At 43.2% G+C, this 23,763-nt stretch overlaps 1 protein-coding gene across 2 annotated transcripts in view; it reads left to right on the top strand.

Annotated features, from left to right (window-relative positions):
• Nucleotides 1-22,767, top strand: part of CLN5 (CLN5 lysosomal BMP synthase) — a 224,334-nt gene extending 201,567 nt beyond the window's left edge. For both annotated transcript variants that reach the window (XM_086934855.1, XM_086934854.1), the window contains exon 4: nt 21,358-22,767. In XM_086934855.1, coding sequence (XP_086790981.1) covers nt 21,358-21,845 — 488 coding nt within the window. In that variant the 3' untranslated portion in view covers nt 21,846-22,767. The remainder of the gene's footprint in view (nt 1-21,357) is intronic.
• Nucleotides 22,768-23,763: the final 996 nt, after the last annotated feature.

Raw genomic sequence — 23,763 nt, 5'->3', positions numbered from 1 at the left:
CCAGCTAGCCAAGAATCTGGGGTGAAGATCGATAACGGCCTGACGTTGAGATCCCAGATTCTGGGCTTAACGGGTACATTCTTTGGCCTCCTCAGGATGCTCCGCAAGTTTCTTCCTCTGCTCCCGGAAGATCACAGGAAGATTACGGTTCAGGCCTTAATTGGCTCGAGATTGGACTATTCCAATGTCCTTTATCTCGGCCTGCCGGAGTATCTCTTGCAACGGCTGCAGGTGGTCCAGAACTCGGCAGCACGGGCCATTTTTGACCTCCACGGGCGAGCCAGAACCTCTGGTCTCCTGCAGGCACTTCATTGGCTACCTGTCCGGAAGCGGATAGTTTTTAAGGCCTTGACCTTGGCTCACAAGGCTCTCTATGCTTCTGGAGCGAAATATCTTCAAAAGAGGCTAGCTTTCTACCATCCTGCCCGATCCCTGAGATCCGAGTCTTTGTTCCTTGCCGTGGTTCCTCGGGTAAAAAGGGCACGCATTGGGGGCCGGTCTTTCAGGCTGTTGGCACCACAGCTTTGGAACACTCTGCCCGTGTCACTGCGTAGCACTTCCAACCTGTTAGCTTTTAGGAAGGGCCTTAAAACTTGGCTTTTTGCTCTCTAGATTTGCTCTCTCTTTTGGTTGTAAAGCTTTTATTCGGCATTTTGCCATAAAGCCAGCATAAAAATACATTTGACATAATTCATAAAAACAAAGTTACATCTTTTTAGAAAACTACAGTGCAAACGGATGTACAGTCCCCATACAAAATCCAATTATTTACAATTCACATTAGATTATTTACAATTCATAAGAGAAGCATTACATTTTACATTCAAGGGAATTTACAGACCTGATATTAAAAACAGTTGAGTAAAATTTATAAATAATTAATAGTTTAGTTTAGTTTAGTTTATGGCATTTGTTAAGTGCTTGGTTGCACAGAGAACAGTGCGTCCCCGCGCTGACAACCCTACCTACAACTCTTCGGCCGAGCTCATAGAGGCTGGACACAGGGGCAAGGGTACACTATGCTGAGTTTAACCTGGGAAAAAGATGGGTTTTCAGCCTCTGTCTGAACCTGGTTTCAGAGGGCTCCATCCTCAGTTCGATAGGTAGGTTATTCCAGTTGTTGCTGACATGGTGTCTGAAAGAGCGTCCTCCCATCCTTGCTCTATGTATCCGAGGCACCACTAATTGCATGCTACCCATCGACCTCAAAGGCCGTGTAGGGCGATATACTGGAAGCAAGTCCTGGAGATATGGAGGTGCTTTTTTGTGAGCTATACGGTGGGTGATGCACATGGTTTTGAAATTGATTCTTTCCTTTATTGGGAGCCAATGAAGGGTGCGTAATGCAGGTTTCCCAGAGGCTCTCCTAGGGAGGTTGAGGACCAGCCTCGCTGCAGCGTTCTGGACGCGTTGAAGCTGTGTTAGGCCCTTTTTACTAAGTCCACATAGGAGGGAGTTCCCATAATCTAACTGGGAGGTGACCAAGGCGTGTACCATGGTTTTTCTGGAGCCAGGGGGCAATAGGTCCAGGATTTTCCTTAGGACCTTTAGAAGTCCGTAGCATTTTCCCGCGACCTTACCCACATGATTGGTGTAGGCAAGATTAGAGTCCAGAAGAAAGCCAAGGTTCTTAACTGTGTCCACTGGGACCGGGACGGAGCCCAGTTCAGTGGGCCACCAGGCAGAGGTCCAGATGGAAGGACGTGGACCTACAATAAGAACTTCCGTCTTGTTACCATTAAGGCGGAGACAGTTTTGTTTCATCCAGCCGTCAAGAGCCACAAGGCAAGCCGAGAAATTCTCAGCATCCACAACTGGATCACGGGACAAATTGATCACCAGTTGTGTGTCATCTGCATAGGAGACTATTGCCACACCATATGACTCCACCAGTTTGGCAAGGGGCTCCATGTACAGATTGAATAATGTAGGGCTCAAAATAGAGCCCTGGGGAACCCCTTGCCTGAGACACCTTACACTGGATTTGCATGGTGGGCAATGCACTTGAAATCTTCTGTTTTTAAGAAAGGATACCAGCCACTCATGAGCAGGTCCGGTTATTCCCTTTTCCCTCAGTCGGTCCAGTAGTACGGGATGTGATACGGTATCAAACGCCGCACTTAAGTCTAATAGGACTAGTGCGGCCGTGTGACCTTCATCCGCCTTGCTCCGCAGCAATTCTGTTGATAGGAGGAGGGCAGTCTCAGTCGAGTGTTTCGCTCTGAAACCCGATTGAGACGTGTGCAGGAGCAAGTTTTCCTCCATAAAACTTACCAGCTGTCGATTGGCCAGTTTTTCTACTACCTTCGCACAGTAGGGGAGAAGGGAGATAGGCCTTAGGTTGTCGAGTTGCGCTATGCTTAAGTGGGCTTTCTTTTTTATTGGGACGACTTGGGCCAGTTTCCAGCTGTCCGGAACTAGACATTCATCGAAGGAAAGCGCAGCCATATTGCCTATCTGCTTCGCCACCTGGGGAAGATGATTTCGGAGAATTCTCGCTGGTACCGCATCTAGGGGAGAGCCCGAGTGGATGTCCGATAGGATGTTGATAAACTCCTCAGTTTGGGGAACCGCAAATTTCCTGAGTTCTATTTTGACCATATTACCGCGGTTAGGGTCGGGCAAGTTAGTAGCCTCTAAATTAGTCTGAAATGAAGCATAGATCTTTTCTACCTTCCCTATAAAAAAGTCTGCGATCTCGTTGCATGACTCGGTCGTGGGTGGGACTTCCCCTGAGCTCGCGGGAGTAGTGGAGAGTTCCTTTAGAATCATAAAGAGCTCTTTCGATGTATTCTCTGCACAGGCTATCCTGTTGTTATAGTACTCTCTTTTAGATTTCCTGATCTGGCTGTGGTAGACTCTGAGTTCGCTCTTATAGGCTTCGCGTAGTGAGGGGGCGTAATCCACTCTCCATCTACGCTCCAAGGTTTTGCATTTGGTTTTAGCGGCGCGTAGCTCAGCGGTGAACCACGAAGCGGATTTCGTGCTCCTTGCCATGGGTTTGTGAGTCCAAGGGGCTACATTGTCCAGCGCACCTTGAACCCATTCTTCGTACATCTTGTATGCCTCCACCAAATTGTCGCTATGCTTTGGGGGGTCCTGTTCTAGGGCTTGACGGAAGGCCTCGTGACTGAATTTCCTCCAGTCCCTGCGTCTAATAGCGGGAGGTTTCTGTAAGGGCCCCCTGTTGGGCAGTTTTCTGAATTGAAATGGTATCAGATAATGATCTGAACATAGGATCTTAATCGAAGCAGAGACCCTTATATCGTCCCAGTTAGTAAAAATAGGGTCTAATAGATGTCCTGCTTGATGGGTGGCTCTATTGTCAGCTAGCTCAAACATAAGAGCTTTGAGTTCAATGATTAAGGAAACGGCCTCTCTGCAGTAGACATCCTCTAAGTGCACGTTGAGGTCTCCTACAATCATGAATTTATTATGGCGTAAGGCCGATTGCGTTAGAACATCCAGGAGGCTTTCAATGAACGCAGTTGCCACACCCGGGGGGCGATATATAAGGTAGCCCTTAATGGTACAGTTGGGGCTGACCGTGATAGAGAAGAGTCCTGATTCACATTTACTAATGGGAGTTGGTTCAAGAGAGACTGGTAGGTCGCTTTTGTGAATAATAGCTATCCCCCCCCCTCTTTGGTCCCCTCTATTGATGTGAAGAATATCGAAGCCGGGAGGAAGGGCCTCTACTATATCAGGGATGGATTGTTCATCCAGCCATGTCTCGGTCAAGAAGACAAAGTCGGGTTTGTCGTCAGTCAGTAGGTCATAGATATTCAGGCTATGTTTTTTCATTGAGCAGCAGTTCAGTAATACGGCAGATAGTTCCTTACCCTCATTACTCGTTGCTTGGTCTCTGCGGATAGTATGGCCGCAGCCCACACATTTCAGGGGCCATTGTTCCACCTGCAGCTTGTGATAGCATTCCGTCGGCAGCCTCCTGCGCAGCTGAAGTAATGCCTGACTCGTATATGTTATATTCCCATGTTGGTCTGAGATGGTTTGGACAGGGGGACAGGGCCTGGGCCGCGGATGGACGCGGACGGGCGCAGACGGGCTTGCTCCAGGCGCGCCTTCGGCGCGCAAACGGCGCTCCCGCTGCGCTCGTCCACTGCGCTTGCGAGGCTGGCACATTAGGGGGGGGAGTGGGCATGGCCAGAGAGATGGGCGTGGCCTCGCGAAGCAGCGATGGCGGCCCTTTCCCTGTCTATCCCGCGATGCAGCGCTAGCTCCGCTGCTCGTGGGGTGCCCTGATTAGGCTAAAAGGTGCTGTCAACCTCAGGAGAGGAGTAAGTAAGTTTTAAAGAATGTAAAACACAAGATGCAAATTTTTTTTAAAAACACGAGTGCAACTAGCCTCCGGCTTCCGCCTCAGAGGTGTAGGGAGAAGTCACCAGCGCTTTCAGTCAGCGCTTAATTATAGGCGGGGGAGTGGGCGTGGCCAGAGAGATGGGCTTGGCCTCGCGAAGCAGCGATGGCGGCCCTTTCCCTGTCTATCCCGCGATGCAGCGCTAGCTCCGCTGCTCGTGGGGTGCCCTGATTAGGCTAAAAGGTGCTGTCAACCTCAGGAGAGGAGTAAGTAAGTTTTAAAGAATGTAAAACACAAGATGCAAATTTTTTTAAAAACACGAGTGCAACTAGCCTCCGGCTTCCGCCTCAGAGGTGTAGGGAGAAGTCACCAGCGCTTTCAGTCAGCGCTTAATTATAGGCGGGGGAGTGGGCGTGGCCAGAGAGATGGGCGTAGCCTCGCGAAGCAGCGATGGCGGCCCTTTCCCTGTCTATCCCGCGATGCAGCGCTAGCTCCGCTGCTCGTGGGGTGCCCTGATTAGGCTAAAAGGTGCTGTCAACCTCAGGAGAGGAGTAAGTAAGTTTTAAAGAATGTAAAACACAAGATGCAAATTTTTTAAAAACACGAGTGCAACTAGCCAGAATTAAAAAGAACTTGGTATCTATGTTTTAAAACCATACTTTTTTCTTATCAAGCAGATACTGAGAAGGAATCGACTGACTCCAAAAATTATCAGGCTGATAGTCGAGGATCTGAGTAGTCTTTCCGCCTCTTTATATGAACGTATGCCCAAATTTTTGCAAAGGGGTTTAATCCATTTTGTGCGTTGAGCTTTATACAATGGACAAAAAAAAGGATATGTGCCTCATCTTCCCTTTGCTTCAGGTCACACAGTTTGCAAAATGTATAATTTCTGTTAGGATTAGAATTTCCCCACCGGGAAGTATTGGCGTTTATTTGTAGAACCCCGTACCTAAATTGAAGATACATAGTTTTAGCCAGAGGTGGTTCCACTTCATCCATAAATTGCTCGAATATGGGGATATCCTTAAATTGCAAAAACTTAATTGTTAGTGAACCTGTGGCATGATCATGTATATTAGTGTTCATATAATACCAGAAAGCAGATTTTACCTGATCTTTACAGTTAGGTTGCATAGATGTTGGGTTTTTCCAGAAGTGTGAGAGACCCAATTTAGTAAGCCATACAGATATGTGTCTCAGCCACTTGATTGAGTTGTAAGTGTCCAATTCCATGATTTCCAACAATCCCGCTCTATAGTCCGCGAGTTCCGGGGTGGACCATATTCTTACCCAGTAAATCAGTGGCCTCAACCAACATAGATAGTCTGTACGTTTTAAGTTTATATCTAGAAAAACAGGTACTAAAGGTGTTCGTATTGGCAGCCTTAACAACCGCCTGCAGAACATATTTTCCACAGTATGAAATGTTTAATTAGCATAAGGCCCCCAGATCTCGGCACCATATAGGGCCGCAGATTGTGCTTTAGCTTTAAACACTTCAATCGCAGGAGTTATGGCTTTTGAAGTACTCCTTCCATGGATCTTTAGAATGGGGAGGGAGTTCTGTTTTAGTATCAATCTACTTTTTTCTAGCTGATTTAACCAGGACAATTTACTATCAAACCTGATGCCCAGGTAATCAAATGATTCCACGTATTCAAGTTTTGTGTTGTTTAGAGCCAGATTTTTCCTAAAAGATTTTGGAGGGTTAATGGCCATATATTTCGTTTTACTTGAATTAATTTCTAGCCCCTTCTTTTCGCAATAACTATCAAATTGATTTATTAGGTTTTGTAAACCTTTGGGTGTTTGGGATATAAAATGGTATCGTCTGCGAAAAGCAGCGCTGTAATTGCCTCGTTGCATAATTTAGCTAGCCAAGAATCTGGGGTGAAGATCGATAACGGCCTGACGATCCCAGATTCTGGGCTTAACGGGTACATGCTTTGGCCTCCTCAGGATGCTCCGCAAGTTTCTTCCTCTGCTCCCGGAAGATCACAGGAAGATTACGGTTCAGGCCTTAATTGGCTCGAGATTGGACTATTCCAATGTCCTTTATCTCGGCCTGCCGGAGTATCTCTTGCAACGGCTGCAGGTGGTCCAGAACTCTGCAGCACGGGCCATTTTTGACCTCCACGGGCGAGCCAGAACCTCTGGTCTCCTGCAGGCACTTCATTGGCTACCTATCCGGAAGCGGATAGTTTTTAAGGCCTTGACCTTGGCTCACAAGGCTCTCTATGCTTCTGGAGCGAAATATCTTCAAAAGAGGCTAGCTTTCTACCATCCTGCCCGATCCCTGAGATCCGAGTCTTTGTTCCTTGCCGTGGTTCCTCGGGTAGAAAGGGCACGCATTGGGGGCCGGTCTTTCAGGCTGTTGGCACCACAGCTTTGGAACACTCTGCCCGTGTCACTGCGTAGCACTTCCAACCTGTTAGCTTTTAGGAAGGGCCTTAAAACTTGGCTTTTTGCTCTCTAGATTTGCTCTCTCTTTTGATTTCTGGTCTCTTTTTCTTTTGACAAAAACCAAAACAGGGTGGTGGAGGGTCCAAGAGGAAATATTTTTATAGACCGGCTAGTACCTAGTCCCCCAACTCGACAGTAAAACACACGAGAGGTACTACAAGTCTGACAAAAAAGAGATAGATAGCTGGAACCTAAAAGTGTCCCATTTTATGACCAGACCACAAAGTTGATCCAGAGAAATAACATTGTTATACCAAAGAACATAGGAGAAAAAGAGAAGATACGGAGTATGCGGAAAAAGTACCCATCAGCCCACTCATAAGCGGAATCTCGTCATCTGGGTATGTTTGTGTTGGAGAATGGTGTCCTGTAGGCTCCTCCTCAGAAATAAATTTCGAGGTTACCTAATGTCGGACCCAATGATCAAACATTCAACCACCAGAAGGCAGTAAATGAGCGGGAGGGGCAAGAAGTTGCAGTGCTCAAAAGAAGGAAAGGAAGGAAAATGATCCCAGTGATTTAAAAATACCTACAATGATGTCATAAGAAACTTTATTGGGTCTGACCATCAAAGTGGTATGGTTAAAAAGCAGTATAAAGATAGCATGCAAAGAATTGCTACCCACCAGATATGTTATTCGGCCAACATGTTTCAGCCTTCAAACGGCTTTCGTCAGGACCTCTAAGGTGCTACTCCTCCCCCCTCGGCTCAGTTCTTACCCCGAGGCAACGACGGAGAGTGCGTGGCCTCCTTCTACCCTGAGCAGTTGCCAGGTGAGGTGAGGTTCTCTCTCCCTGTAATTAGGGAGAAGATACACCAAATTATTATATTTTTTCATTTGGAAAGCGGGTGTAGATCACATATCACATCATTTCAAGTAAGTGTTGCAGTAGCACCTTAGAGGTCCTGACGAAAGCCGTTTGAAGGCTGAAACATGTTGACCGAATAACATATCTGGTGGGTAGCAGGACACCATTCTCCAACACAAACATACCCAGATGACGAGATTCCGCTTATGAGTGGGCTGATGGGTACTTTTTCCGCATACTCCGTATCTTCTCTTTTTCTCCTATGTTCTTTGGTATAACAATGTTATTTCTCTGGATCAACTTTGTGGTCTGGTCATAAAATGGGACACTTTTAGGTTCCAGCTATCTATCTCTTTTTTGTCAGACTTGTAGTACCTCTCGTGTGTTTTACTCTTTTTCTTTTGCCCTGTTGTGTTCTCTGTTACAGGTTAAAAATAAAAGCGCCGGGACACTCCTTGGAGTAGCCAGGCGCTATAAAAGACACAGATAGCATAACATAACATAACATTATCGCCATGGTGTATATGAAAGCCGACTTCAGTTCTCTCCTTTCCTGACTGAGATGATTGCATGAGCTTCGACCTTGGGATAGTAACCCCCTGCACCCTTCCTCCTTCAATCTGAATTGAAACCTCCTTTGTGTAACTCCCCCTTGCTCTATAACTGGTTTAACTTTCAACCCTACTGTAATCCAAAAAGGTTGGTGATATGACCCATTTGCCTGTCCCACATTGATGTACATCTTACACATCTCACGATTCATCCATGATGGTGTTTCACTTTGAACTGATCAACTATAATTCAAACTTTTCATGTATGTCTAGAATCCTATTAATGCCTGTGTCATCTACCACCTCCCTTTCTGTCATTGTAATGCTACACTAAACAGGATGTTGTGGTTCTTTCCTAGTTCACACTTGCAGCCTTAGGAGTCCAATATGTTTCATGGCTTTCTCTGCTTCTCAACTGACTCTTTGGATCTGCTGCAAAACATTCTTCTGTCTTCTGAGATGTCTTTCTTGTTATGTTCTCTGTGCTGTCCTTGTCTCTGCATCATTCGACAACTTGGCCTTTTCTCTGATTTAACTTTATCACCTCTTCCCTGGTTCTCACCTTCATGTTCCACCTCCAAACTAACGTGTTCTTCACCAAGCCTCGATAAATTCGTAATTGTGTTCCATTATAGGACAGCTCACTCCATAATCTTTGCTTTTTCACGATTCATTCTCTGTTTAACCTGAAAGTATGGGGCACCTGTGAATTTATCTAATAGGATTCTTTTCTGTGAGCTCATGAGTGCCATTTTATGTACCCAGTCTATTTTAATAAATCTTAATCCGAGCACGCAAGAATTTCCTCTGGCAGGTCCAACTCCTATATTTTTATGTCTTTCCATTCTGCTCCCCTGGGTATGCACAAATTGTTCTTCCTAGTAAGATTTCTGAGGTATTCATGCTTCTCTTAGATAGTAATAGTCAGTTCCTCCTAGGCTAGTATGCATACTGTGAGCTGCTCTTGATCCAGACTTCTTTTACATGTGATTTTCATCAGCTGGACATAAACCCACTAAGTTTGAACACATTCCAGTGGGTCTGATGCAGGCTCAACTTTTGTTTTCACGTGTCTCTATTGATTTTATAATGTATTGACAAATGACTAGGCAGGTAAAAACGAGTGCATAGCATATACATAGCACAGTTCCATCACAGTATGTCATACGCATAGGGGGTTCCAAAGCTCCTGTCATACCAACCGTTACATCTGTTACCAGAGTTCCTGCCAGTTATTGGGCCTGGCAATTTGCATACAGTAAATACAAAAACCCCACCAGTGAAAATATGCTAACAACCTTAACAAAGGCCATGAAAGCCCTAACCAATATAAAAACCTTTGTGGATACAGCCGGACAGCACAGCCAGTTTCATCCCACCAGGGTAACAGACTTTTCCCAAGGCAACTGTGTCAAGTATACATGTCTGTGTTAAGGGTTCAATAGATTTCCTACTATGTGCATATGTGGCAGCCGGGGGAGGGGGGCGATAGGTAGGGAGGGAGATATCTCCCAGATGCTGTCCATAGATCCACCAACACCATATTGCAGTACACCATGTTCACCACTTCTGTCAAGAGTGGCAGTCCCCCCCACTCGAACAGGTGGCCTTTATTATCCACATGGTGTTACGGGTTTCACTTGGACATTTGTCAGATTTTGCCACAAGGTTGTCCAGGCATATATCCCACGCACCATCCAACGGCCCCCGGACTCCTATTATAGACAAGGTACACCGTGTGTTTATCTCTGCAGTGGCCCCTTTGGTGAGAACCCATAGGCCTTTCCCCAGTAGTGGGACATAGGGAGATTTCCATGACATCGTTATCTGCCTCTTGGTCAGAAATGTTTGCCAGGTCTATGAATATCATGACATATTTGTTCTTATGGGTATGTAGCGGTGCCCCCAGTAAGCATATGACTGGTTCCACTGTAAGCGGTCTACCACTCATTTCCACCTTCTTTGCTACCAATCCCATCTAGAACTGTGTGACTTCCTGGCAAAACCACACCATACAGTAAAAGCCCACTTCCAGGCAAGGGCATACAGGGCATTTAGGAGTTATACCTGGGAACATAGATTGATCTGCATGGGAGTTAGTAAGAGTGGTGCAAGTAGTTAAAGTGGGTACATTTGAGGCAGGGTATATTTGAGGCAGGGATACCTAGACACCTTATTAACATTTCAAGGAGGACTTGAATTTTCTACTTGTCTGCTCCTGGTGGATTACAGGGCACAAATATTTTTAAGGTAAGAGCAGTCAAGTTTGTGAGCCCTCAGAATTGTACCATATTCAAGAGTGACTGCTGTTCTGTTATCTCCATGACTAAGTAAACATAGCTAAGTAGCAAGAGTCAGATGGATGTGGTTCCATGCGAAAGCAGGCTCAACTTAAAATCATATTTGACTGATAAGATGTCTTCTTGTATTGGAAAAACCTTTTCACAAATTTTCATACGAGTGCTTCAGAAACTCTTGAATACTGACTGCCCCAACTCAAGTTAGACAACCTTCCTTTACGAAGTGCTTATCAGGTCCACACTTTTATACTTCCCTTATTTCAGCATTTGTTGTATGGCTCTTTCATGACTTTCAGCTTACGGTGATGTATGTGGACAGCACTCTGCAGCTCCTCCGGCCTATACTAGCCCATGTTGCCTGCCTAAGATATTTTGTTGGCATTCTCCTAAAGCTCCTGCATAATATTTTATTTTCTTACGTCCTAATACGAGCAAAGACCCTACTGCTCACTAATTACCTGGATCCGGTCTCTGCCTTCTGTCTCTTCTGTTGCTGGGTTGGGAATGACAAGTTGGTAGATTCATTTCATTTCAACAGCTTTATTCGTCAATTTACAGACATAAAAGCATTTCTCAAAAATACAAATGCCACTCCGCTGTACTCCTAACCTGTTGACCTTCAGAAAGGGTCTGAATACGTGGCTCTATGGACAGTGATCCGCCTTCTTCTTCTCCTTTTTTTCTGCTTGCCCTCTGTAGCCTGCTGTGGGTTTGAAAGCGCCGGGACACTCCTCGGATTAGCCGAGCGCTATATAAGACACCCATAACATTAACATTAACATTAATTATATAAAAACATGTCATGAAAAGACATCCATTTAAACACATAGATAAAACTACTTCATATACCAAGTTTATGTGATTCGTGGATTAAAATAGTAGATCACACTCTTGAGCATACCTCCTTTAGGGGCTAGTCATGTTTCTAGTATAGCAGGTTCTCTTAACCTAATTTTTAAAATCTCGTTCGAGAGCAACATAAAAACAATTAACCTCATCGCTGCTAGCCATATTCCCCTCCGGTGCTAGAGTATAATGATAATGGGTGTGGTCAAGACGGAACGGTTCCGTCATCAGCACAGCTTCACTGTGCCTCATGACGGAACCGTTCCGTCATGAGCATCGAAGGGGTTAAGATATATACAAGAGTCTTCCCTAAATACTGTACAATTATAAATTAATTAGTTTCTGCAATATGCAACTATATAAGGCACCGTAGATCACTCGCTATATTCCACCTTAACCTACTCAGTGGTATAATCATTAGTTTAGAGCGTCTTAGTGTTTACCCTTGCTCTGGGTTATTAGGTGAGCCCTCAGTCATGACCACCCTTGAAACTTTACCATGGCTATTACAATGGGCAATGAGATGTCAGTCAGCAGAATACGTTCTGCTTCTGCTGCACGCCTCGAGCCCATGAGCCTGCAGATTGGGAGCAACCATGCCGAAGTGTGGCAGCATAAGCAATACAGACAAAAAGGTTGTGGGCCAGGTATTTGTTACAGGTTCTACACCCTTGGCATGTAGGTACTTCCTAGGCTGACCATTTTGCAGTAAATTATCTCACCGGGAGCGTTCCCACCGTGAACTGGAAGTACAACTTACGGTCCAATGGTTTAGTTATTATGTCCCAGTAAGATTCCAGCTTCGGGGTGGCTTTATGATCCAAGAAATGGCCAGTGAGGGTAGATGCCTCTCGTTTCCTGATGTTATTAACCTGTAACCAATCCCAGTACTTAGCCTTCAACGCCTTTTTTGTTGGAAAGTGAGAGTTTTCGGGATCTGCCCAAATCGAGATCATACCTATATCCGCCAAAAGAAATCTGACCGCCCATAGCCATTTGATACGATGTGAGTTGGTAGATTCATCTTCAGGGGCAGGTTGCTTCCTCCTTTCACCTTTCCATCATTCTTACGGCACCATGGACCCCACTGGTGCTCCATCTATCCATAGAAGTCTCAGTGGCCTAGTCTTCCCCAGCTCAAAACACAGATCCTTCACAGCTGTAGCACCACGTGGGGCCACCCAGACCCATTTTGGCATTTTTTGTTCTGGTTGGAGGGACTTTGGGCACTCAGCAGGGGTGCAGGTCAGGACCCTTTTCGATGAAGGATGACCCTATTTCCACTCAGGCCTGAAGCCAGCACTTAGTTCTTTCAGTTGTCCCAGAATCATGGCTCACCCAGGCACTGCTGTTTCTCATAACCTCTCACCTCCAGTGTTTCTGTCTTCATGGCGGCTGATGATGCATCAATTTGGCAGAACGGCCATTTGCCCTCATATTGTACATGTCCAGTCCCATTCATGGGTAATCACTCCCCATTTCCTGCACTTGCTTCCACTTCTAATGTTTCTCTGACCGTCAAGACTTCAATGGTTCAGTCTTTCACTTGAATATTGCTTTTTACTGGCAGCAGGTGTGAAGTTCACACTTCGGGGACATACCACCATAATGAATCAGGCAATATCCCTAATATCTTTCAAAATGGAATGGTTGGAATTAGTCAGACAATAGACAATGAACCGCAGACTCGCATTGGAGAATAACTGGGCCATCCCTGCTCCAAGCAGTGTCTGATGCTGCAGCGGCTCCTCCGCTATGATGGCGGAGCATCACCCCCCTACCTGCAGAGGAAAATGAAAAATAAAATGATAATAAAACATTTATTATTTTATTTTTCCTCACGGCAGGTGCCGAGTTTTGGGGCAGGGCCATCATGCCTACAGCAGCAGGGAGGAGGAGAAGGCAGAGAACTGGTGGGCACTATTGTCAGTGCGTATGTCGGTGTGTGAAAAATGTGAGGGGGAATTGTATGCTTAATATCATGACGAGGCAATGGAAGGTAAACCAATATGTGAATTATCCTTAGGTGGTATAAAAGTGAAGGTGTATGCATATTCTGGATCTCCACACACTATCATTAATGAGGAAATATGGAAAAAGACATTTACGCACAAAATAGGAGATCAATTGAATGTCTCTGATGTTAACCCAGTGAGTTACACAGGGGAGAAAATAGGTCTGCTAGGTTTTAGATGGTTTACAAGGGAGGTTGACAAGAGGGAAGTTATACATAGCCAAAACGGGACCATCTGTGTTAGAATGGCATGACCAGAAAAACCTACATATCATCTTAGACCCAAACAGCAAAGAGAAGGTGCTGGTTCTAGATGAATGTAGCAAGATAGAGGATATCTTGAAAAACAAATTCACTAATGTAGTGGGAGAAAAGTTGGGGAGTCTAAGAGGTTTTGAGCATAGGATCATGCTCAAAAGTGACGTGCAATCCAAAGTACATAAGGTCCGACCTATTCCATTGTTGATAAGGGATGAGGTAAAGAAAGAGATACAAGGCCTTTTAGCTAAAGGTGTTATTGAAGAAGTAGATTCATCAGAGTGGATTAGTCCAGTAGTAGTCGCGAGGGAATCCAATGGGAAAATTTGTTTGTGCATAGATTTGTGCCATCTTAATAAAAATATTGTCATTGAAAGGTTCCCGTTACCAAAGATTAACGAGATGGTTTCTTCCTTAAGGGGAGCAACTTGGTTCTCCACAATAGACCTTTCTGCCGCCTATCACCAGGTAGTTCTGGAGCCAGAGTCGAGGCATTTAATGGCTTTTATCACGCCGTTCGGTTATCAATTTAAGAGGATGCCTTTTGGGCTTGCATCGGCCGCGGCTGTTTTTCAGCGGTTGATGCACAAATTATTTGGAGAAATGTAAGGGATATGTTTCTTTCAGGATGATGTTTTAATTGCAGGCACCAACAAAGAAGACCATGATTCCAAATTGTGGAAAGTGTTTGAAACACTGAATTCAGCAGGGTTAACTGTGGAGTTATCTAAATGTAAATTTGGAGAAAGAAGTGTCTCTTATCTAGGCCATGTCATTAGTGAGGAGGGGGTCAGGCCCAAGGTGTCACTGGTGGAATGCATTGTTTCATCGCCGGCACCAGAGTCCAAAGAAGAGATAAAGTCTTTCTTAGGAATGGCAGAATACTGCGCTAAATTCATAGAAAATTTAGCTTCCAAGGTATATAATATTAGATTATTACTGAAGAAGAATGTGAGGTTTGAGTGGACGAAGGAGTGTGAGAGGGAGTTTGCAGAAATTAAATGGGAATTACAAACAGTGAGTGCTTTGTCAAGTTTTGACCCCAATCTGGATTGCCTTTTGACTACAGACGCAAGTGATAAAGGGTTAGGTGTGGTACTATTGCAGGTAGGAGACGATGGAAAAGAAAGGATCATTTTGTTTGCGTCCAGAGCTTTGTCACCTGCTGAAAGCAGATATCCAATAATAGATAGGGAGGCCTTGGCATGTGCGTGGGCGCTAGAGCATTTTTGTGCATTTGTGTGGGGGAAAATGGTAAACATCCGGACGGATCACAAACAGTTAGTCCACATTTTGTCTACAGATGGAACTGCAACAGCGTCAGCTAGATTAGTGAGGATTTCAATGCGTATGAAGGAATACATTTACAAGATTAGTTATGTGCCAGGAAGAGACAATATAGTGGCGGACTGTTTGTCCAGACTGCCTGCACCTTTAGAAGAGTGTGTTGATGACCCATGGGGGAACTTCATTGTGGCTTTGATACAGGATTCTGGGATTCCAGCCATTAGCAATGAAGAATGGTCTAGAGAGCATGATAAGGATAGAGAGTTAGTGGATGTTTCTAAATGTATTTGTAAAGGATGGCCTAAAGAAAAATGTATTACCAACAATATGAAACCGTTTTGGGAGGTTCGTTCTGAATTATATTTTGAAAAAGAGGTTTTAATGAGAGGGGATAGGATTGTTCCCCCTGTGGGTTTACGGAAAAAAAGCTTGCAAATGTGTCATGAGGGACATTTTGGGATAGTGAGAACTAAATTGGCAGTCAAGAGTTTATTTTGGTGGCCGAAGGTTGACAAGGAGATAGAAGCTTTTGTAAAAGTTTGTTTTGGTTTGTAGTTCGGCTGATAAATCTTTAAGGACATTGAGACCGACAATGAGTGAAGGTCTAATTCCAAGTCTTCCTTGGGAGACTATTGCAGTGGATATTTTTGGTCCAATAGGGGATGTGAAGGAATATGGTCTAGTTGCTATTGATCTTTTTACTAAGTGGCCTGTGGTTAAGTTTGTAGAAAAGGTTGATACTCCGACAGTTCTGAAATTTTTGGATAAGATCTTTATGATGGAGGGGTTGCCTGTGAATATTGTAACGGTCAATGGAGTGCAATTTTTGTCCAAGTCAGCTAAAGAATACTTTGAGAAGTGTGGAATTAAGCATAAAACAACAGCTTTATATAATCCAAGTGGGAACGGAACAGTAGAACGGTTTAATAGGGTGATTAAGGGTATTTTGCAGGCAGCTAATAACAAGAATTTGGATTGGAAGGTAGAAATACAGAAAGCGGTGTGGTCTTATAAAGTCACTTTGCACAATTGTACCGGGTTGTCTCCTTTCGTAATGATGAGAGGTAGATTACCCAGGTGTAAATTTAATCCAGGTTGGTTATTTAAGAAGAGTGTACAAAAATGGTCACCGGAGGAAGTGAAAAAGAATTTGGAGTTGGTTCATTGAAAGAGGAAAACAATGATAAACGTCATAATGCAAAAGATACTCTAGTGAAAATTGGAGATTGGGTCAAGATCAGGAAGCCTTATAGGGTCCAGAAGGGTGAGAATAAATTTGATTTTTCAAAGCAAGTTGTTGAATTTTTTAGGAATTCTGTTAAGTTAAGTGATGGAAAAGTTTGGAATCTCAAGGATGTTGCTTTTGATATCTGTCAAGATCATGGTGAGGAAGTGATTGTGAGTGAAAAATCAAGAGACTTTGATTGGGTGGAAGATTATTCCGAAAACAGTGAGTTACAATCCCAGTTAGCTTTGGGGAGGAGACAGAGTTCACAGCCTCAAAGTTGTGGAAGTGATGGTGGTGTGTTTTCTCAATTAAGGGAAGGAGAAGGGATGGTGAATGATTCTGTGATGGATAGGGAGGTTGGCAGATCCTTGTCAGGCCAAGGTTATGGAGAGGACAAAGATGGAAACAAGGATGGAAACAAAAATACCAGTAACACTGATATAGACAAAAATACGGAGTCATGCATTGAAAATGCTGAATGCTTAAAGAGGAAAAGAGTTTTGCCTGCTTGGCTTAAGGAATATGTTAGGTAGAACGTTGTTTAGAGTTTGTTGTTATTTGTATTATTATTTATTTTCATTTTCTCTTTTGTTAACATTTCTATGCTTTTGTGCAGGTTGTTTATTTATTATAAGGGGCGTGTTATATTGTATGAGTTTAAATTAGTGTATTGCTTTAAGGCTCGTGTTGGTGCGAGGCTTTGGAATGTATGTATGTAGACTAAGTTCTAGTGTGACAAAGTCAGTTAGAACCTGGCTGAAGATCTGTATGGTTATGCTTCCTGGCGCTACCTGTTCTTTTATATATATATATATATATATATATATATATATATATATATATATATATATATATATATATATATATATATATATATATATATATAAATCCACATCCTTTGTAACGCCGGGACACCGTGACAGCGGTGCATAAAGGGGCAAAGGTCCCCCTTCGTTGTATGCTGGTCCACAAAACGTAGCAAAGCTACGTAAAATGCACTCCCCTTGAAAGATCAGGAATCAAGAAGATCTCAGCAAAGTGCGCTTTTCCAAAAGTTCATATTTATTTAAAGTGCAGCATCGTGATAATTCATGGAATCACAAAACCCAACGCGTTTCAGCGAGGAAACTCGCCTTGATCACGGGTAGTTACAAATCCAATGAACAAACATTTAAATAAAGTTTCACCTGGTAAGTGCAACATAAACAAAGGACTCATAGCTTGTATATATGGTGGCCATCTTTGAATGGAGTCCACCTATTAGTCACACAGTTCCAAAGAATAAGTATCTGATTCAAAGGCACCTAAACAAAATAAAAGCAAATTACATATGGCCTAAATGAGCCCATAATTGCCACATTTGTGTCATAATAATCAAATATATAATGCGAAACGTTATTTGCACATTTCATAATTCAATTGACATCATAACCATAAAAAGTAACTGGTTAATGTATTCTCATTTAAATTCACGCTACAAATGAGATTGACCCGAAGCATCAATTTGTAAAGTTACCGATCGTGTGTAGACCCCCAGTGAGGTTTTGCATTTTCCCTTAATAGATATAATGGGTTGACCAACATGCATACTCGGTCTCTATTTAACTATTGATTACTTCTGTGGAAAGTTACGCTGTCCAACTTCAGTCAGTTGACTTATCACTTTAAATAAATATGAACTTTTGGAAAAGCGCACTTTGCTGAGATCTTCTTGATTCCTGATCTTTCAAGGGGAGTGCATTTTACGTAGCTTTGCTACGTTTTGTGGACCAGCATACAACGAAGGGGGACCTTTGCCCCTTTATGCACCGCTGTCACGGTGTCCCGGCGTTACAAAGGATGTGGATTTAATATTGTGAAATCGCCGGTTGACCGCGTTTTAACGGATGCCATATACGGAGGAGCTGTTTACTTTTGCTTGGAACTAGACGGTGTACGAACACGGGATCTGCTTGGACGACTCACCGGGAGCCTGGGAACTACAAGGTGGATGTGCCTGACTTCTCCGGCAGCTCCGTGACGGGTGAGTCAGTTTCTCTGTCATTTTCCGGTCGTACTCTCGCTAAAAGCACAAATGTTATCTACGCGTAATAATCTAATCACACGCCTTTGAACTATTGCGGTAGGCGTTGTGTACTGCTCCGACGCATTTTCGGAACGCTCCGATTTGGCAATTTAAAGTAAAACGCGACTTCCCCACGCCGGACCGCCAGTAGAGCTACAATCCGGGGGTCAATGTGCGAGGGACCTTGAAAGGGAATCAGAACAATATCCATTGAATGACTGTGCGTATTTTCCATATAAACGAACAATAATACATGCAGGCAAGAGGGGGGATCCCCACGTGAGCTTAAATCATGGAAGAAGCAGCGGAGGCACGGAGAAGACTAAGGGCGCAGTCCATGTTTGTACAAACAGCAAATAGTTCTTCTAGCAAGGAGCCGGCACCATCTGGGCAAGGATTAGTAAATAAATACCAGAAACTTGAGAAGCTGATACGTAAAGAGATTTCTCGCTGGTGGGAGGCAATCACTCTGGAAAAGTATCAGGAGGAGAAGAGAATTCCAAGAGGATTGCGTATCTTAATAGCTCCATCACATGAGGAACCAGACGTGGAATTAGCAGAAGAATGGGCTGAGAACTTAATGGACTGTTCTAATCGCATGTTATCCATCTTGATTAAACATGCATGGAAGGACAGAATGTCACTATTGAAACTGATTGCGGATCTGAAAGATGAATTAACGAAGGAAGATACAACGGAAGGCTTCACAAAGAAAATGGAAGAAATTGATAAAAAGATGGCTAAACACGAAGATGACATCGTGGCAAAAAAAGAAAGAAAATTCTTACGTGACAAAATTGATTACCAAGAAGGCCGCATATTTACCTTCAGCCGTAAATATGATAATTTACAAAGAAAAGGGGTACAAGCCAACATCGATGCCGTGGGTGGCCACCATATATACAAGCTATGAGTCCTTTGTTTATGTTGCACTTACCAGGTGAATCTTTATTTAAATGTTTGTTCATTGGATTTGTAAATACCCGTGATCAAGGCGAGTTTCCTCGCTGAAACGCGTTGGGTTTTGTGATTCCATGAATTATCACGATGCTGCACTTTAAATAAATATGAACTTTTGGAAAAGCGCACTTTGCTGAGATCTTCTTGATTCCTGATCTTTCAAGGGGAGTGCATTTTACGTAGCTTTGCTACGTTTTGTGGACCAGCATATATATATATATATATATATATATATATATATATATATTATTCTACAATAAAGAAATTAAGGAATCCGACTATCTTACTTCTTTACACGGGGTTTTAGAGATTTATGGGTATAAGTTGATGTTGCTTGTTTCCACTCAATTCTGCAACTTATTGTTTCATATTTTGAGTGCGTCATTCTGCAATTCTTAAGGTTTGTCTAGTCATTCAAAGTAATGTAATCACCTATTAGCATCAGGTATGTCAGTTTTGTTTTTATGTGCACACACAACACACACATCCTGTTAAAGATTAACATTCTGAACAGCAGTAGTGCCTCAATTTATTCCCGCCAATATTTTGGGTGTGTCCGGATCAGCTTAAATGAAATCATTGTATTTTGAAATCACCCACCAGCATTTCTGGACAGACGATTTGAAACCCTCCCCAAAGGACTTTGTCCTAATCCAGTGATACCAGTCTCCGACATTCACTTCCAGGTCCCTGAAAACATCTCCTCATTCTTCAGTTTACCCGTATTTCTCCTACTAAGCAAGGACACACCTCGCAAACAGAAGATGGGGGTCCCTTAGTGTTGTTCAAAGCTTCCCTATGGAGTCCTTCACAGTATCCCGGAGAACAGTTTTTTGAATTTTATTTCACTTTTTCTGCACAACAGTGTTTGAGATTGGAGTCTATTTAAAGCATATTAGCTGTATCTTCCAAGATTTCAGCGTTCTGGTGCAAAGGTCTGCTTTTTAGTCTAGGTCTGCACATTTTCATTGACATTCGGATGCCTGCTTGGTCTGATCTGCAGATATGGGAAAGACTATCGGATCTAGATGTAGAATATCCTCCAGTAATCAGAACAAAAATAGCACTGATTAAGGAAAACACCAAATATGTGTAGCACATTTATTCTAGTTGTAAATTCTAGGCGAAAAGATGATTTTTCTGGGCGAATTTCTACTATCTCAAATTGACATTTCCCAGCTATAAAGTAGGTGAATCTATCACCCGTCTCTGGTCAGTGAAAAAACTATTTATTGTGAATTATGTTTCTTTAGAATGAGGGCCAGATGTACTACAATACTAGTGGCAAAAAGTGGTTGCAAATTGTGACTTGATTTCTTGCGACCAGTATCTAATTTTATGAACCAACCTATGTACTTAATAGTTTGATTCTCAAAATAGGGAAACATCTGGGCTCAAAGACTGACCTGTCTACTGAATATTTATTAGGCAGGTCATAATTTGCGACCCCTCCCCGCAATCGGCTATAATCACAGGGAAGCCGGCTTGCAAGGGACAGCAAACTACCATCCATTGATTGCATTTCAAAATTGGAAATATATTTTTTTTTAAGCAGCCTGCTTTCCTTAATAGAAAGGAAATCTTTAGTGAGAGATGGCAGTGGTCCTCTAGATCACAGCCTGCTCCTCCTAAAGCTGCCACCCTGATTCTCCTAGGGTAGAGGTCCGAAAGAACCTCTTCTCCTTTGTCAATCCGCTAACACCCCAACTTGGGAATTGGTAACTTATCACTAGTTTGTGACCAGAATTGCGTTAGCAAAACATTGATACTTAAGGTTCCAATTGTTGTTTTTTTTTGATGGAATGCCCAAAATACACCCCTTTCATATCTCCCAAATATCAAATTGATAACCATTTCTAAACCCATTTTGCATTTTGGTAAACGGTTTCAGAATCGTAAAATGTGTTTAGTACAATAGAAAAAACTGTTACAAACCCTCAGGTTCACCGAAATGCAGGGTTTGCGACCAGTAAAAAGTTTTTCACATCTAGCCCTGAGTTTTCAGAATATGGTAGACCCGAGACACATATGGCCTCTTGAGATTCTGGTGAGTAAATACATTAAAACCGTGATGGAATATTCATTTCAAAAGAAAGGTATGTACTGTATTTTGTCTTTAAAACCTCCCCTCAACTCATTAGCCCTATGGAACCTGTTTTCCCATTAGGTCTGAAATGAGATTAAGCATCACATTAAGCACATTCGTCTTCATGGACGTTTTAACTCCTGGTAATACGTGTTTTGTCTTTTGCAGGAAGCATTTTCAATAAGATGGCCAAGTGGGTGAAAGAAGATAATGACACAGGTATTTATTATGAGACGTGGACAGTCCAAGCAACTCCTGAAGTGAACACAACAGTATGGTTTGAGTCGTATGACTGCTCCAAATTTGTCCTGAGAACATTTCAGAAGTTGGCAGACTTGGGTGCAGTCTTCACCAAGAAACTGCAAACCAATTACACAAGGATATTCCTGTATAGTGGGGAACCCCTTTATGTAGGAAATGAAACTGTTGTTTTTGGACCTGGAGAAAACAAGACAGCAGCAGCAGAAATCAGGAGTTTTTATTCTGCATTCAGGACTCCTCGGTCAGTCAAAGAGTTTCTTCTAAGTCTTTTAGATATATATGATGAAGTAATTTTGAGAAAAACATTTTACCTCTTTTATAACTTTGAATATTGGTTATTACCAATGAAGTATCCATATATCAAAATAACATACGAGGAAATCCCTCTTCCGTAGACATTGACCAATAAAATGATCAACATGACAGACAGAATTTCTCTTGATTTACTATTGCACCAAACTTTCACAGACTATCTGACATGAACCAAGACTACTTCACTCCACAACCAACAACAAATCATCAGCACAGACCTATGCTTCGAAAAAAGATATTACCAAGAAAATCAAAACAGCGCTTTAGCTCATCTCCCTCCTGAAAAACGTGAAATGCTTCCTACGTGAAACAGAGTTCAGAACCAAAGTGCAAGCCTTAGTACTCTACAACAGTGGGGAGAGGCAACTCTCTTCTCGGTGGCCACTCCACCACAGTACTACTCTAGAAAGCAATCCTACAAACTGCAGGATGTCTCGACAACATCATCTCAACACTTAAGACACTACACTGCCTCCCAAGCAGATCCTTAAAATCAGCAGCATCACCTGTCAGACCATCGTCGATACCCAGCGGAGAAATTAACCACCTCTGGCTGAGAGATCGCCAAACCAGAAGCAAGGCCAGTGCCAGGATGGAGATTAAAATAAAGAAAGAAGGAAAAGACCAGAAGGCTGGCCTTTCCATCTATGCACCAAAAGATATGGAACAACATCCCTGTCAACAATAAAGCAGCTTTTTCTGTCATGAAGTTCAGAATAAAACTAATCTTTACTTAAGACACTAATTTTCAAAGAGCAGTTCCAACCAACATAATAGGAACCTAGTTATTACCTGGCTCTTGTAAATAATCTTGAGTAATATCTCAGAGTTCACGGCCACTGTTCAGCGCTCTATTGCTTCCTAGCGATGCTTGTGCAACATACATTTGACTACATGAATTGCTCAATGCCTTTTTGCTGTTTGCTTTTATTAATTGCCTGCCAATTAATTTTTTGAAGACGAGGATAGCAAATCATTGAGGAGATTAAAAATGTTTTCAACTAGGATCAACTCCACCCTTTGGTCGATGTTGTTACATTCATACTACAGAAATCAGTCTGCCTTTCTCTTAGAGGAGAGCATCCGTGTGCTACTGATGGTCTGAGAGCTGGAAACCGGTAATAGAAAAAGTGTAAGTTGCAGTGAGGCAACATGCTGCTGGTCAACAATAAAACTTGCATGACCCAGGCCCAAGCCCGCCCTACTGACATGATACGCTGAAGGTTATTTGGAGTTCGGTCCTAAATCTACATCCCTGTGTAATGCATCATACTATAGAGAAGCGTGGCTCAATGGTTAGAGCGGCAGACCCTGATGCAGAGGTCTGGCCCGGGACCAGGGTTTAATTCCCACCTCGGCGGCTCTTGGACTCAATCTCCCCGGACCTGATAATTCTCGCCTCGGTGCCTAGTCTAATCATGGGTCCCACTCTGTGACTCTAGGCAATAGCTTGCTTAATCTTCACAACGGCCTCAGCAGCGCTTGGATGCCTGGCTTCACCTTGGGGGTGCCCAGGAGTGGACATCTCACATGAAAGCCAGGAAGGGTTCCACAGCGGTATGAATACAGCGCTATGAGACCTCTGGGTAGAAGGCGCTATATAAATACAAACACATTTACATTCACATATCAGATTCTAAATCGCAACCTATCCTAGAGATTTAACTGGGCTTGTCCTCACAAATTCGGTCAATGACATTAGACTCTTCCCTGTTTTGACTCCCCCCTTACGTGCACTTTCAGGTTTTTGGCAGGTCCCATGCTTTTGAAAGGGTATTACGTTTTTTCTGCAGCCTATAAACATGAGGTAAGATGTAGGCTGACCTTAATTTATTACGGCTTGGCATGTCCTACATCATTAATATGACCGGATTTCTTAATCCTGTCAGGTGGGCACAATTTCAGACTGGTACTCGCATGTCAATTGCACTATACATGTCTTGGATCTGTCCAGGGTAAGTGTGGACATACCCAAAACATACACAAGTGGGGCTGAGCATA

Source organism: Lissotriton vulgaris, chromosome 8 (assembly GCF_964263255.1).
Source record: "Lissotriton vulgaris chromosome 8, aLisVul1.2, whole genome shotgun sequence".
In the NCBI taxonomy this organism is placed as follows: Eukaryota; Metazoa; Chordata; class Amphibia; order Caudata; family Salamandridae; genus Lissotriton; species Lissotriton vulgaris.
This window is presented reverse-complemented; position numbering and strand designations above follow the sequence as displayed.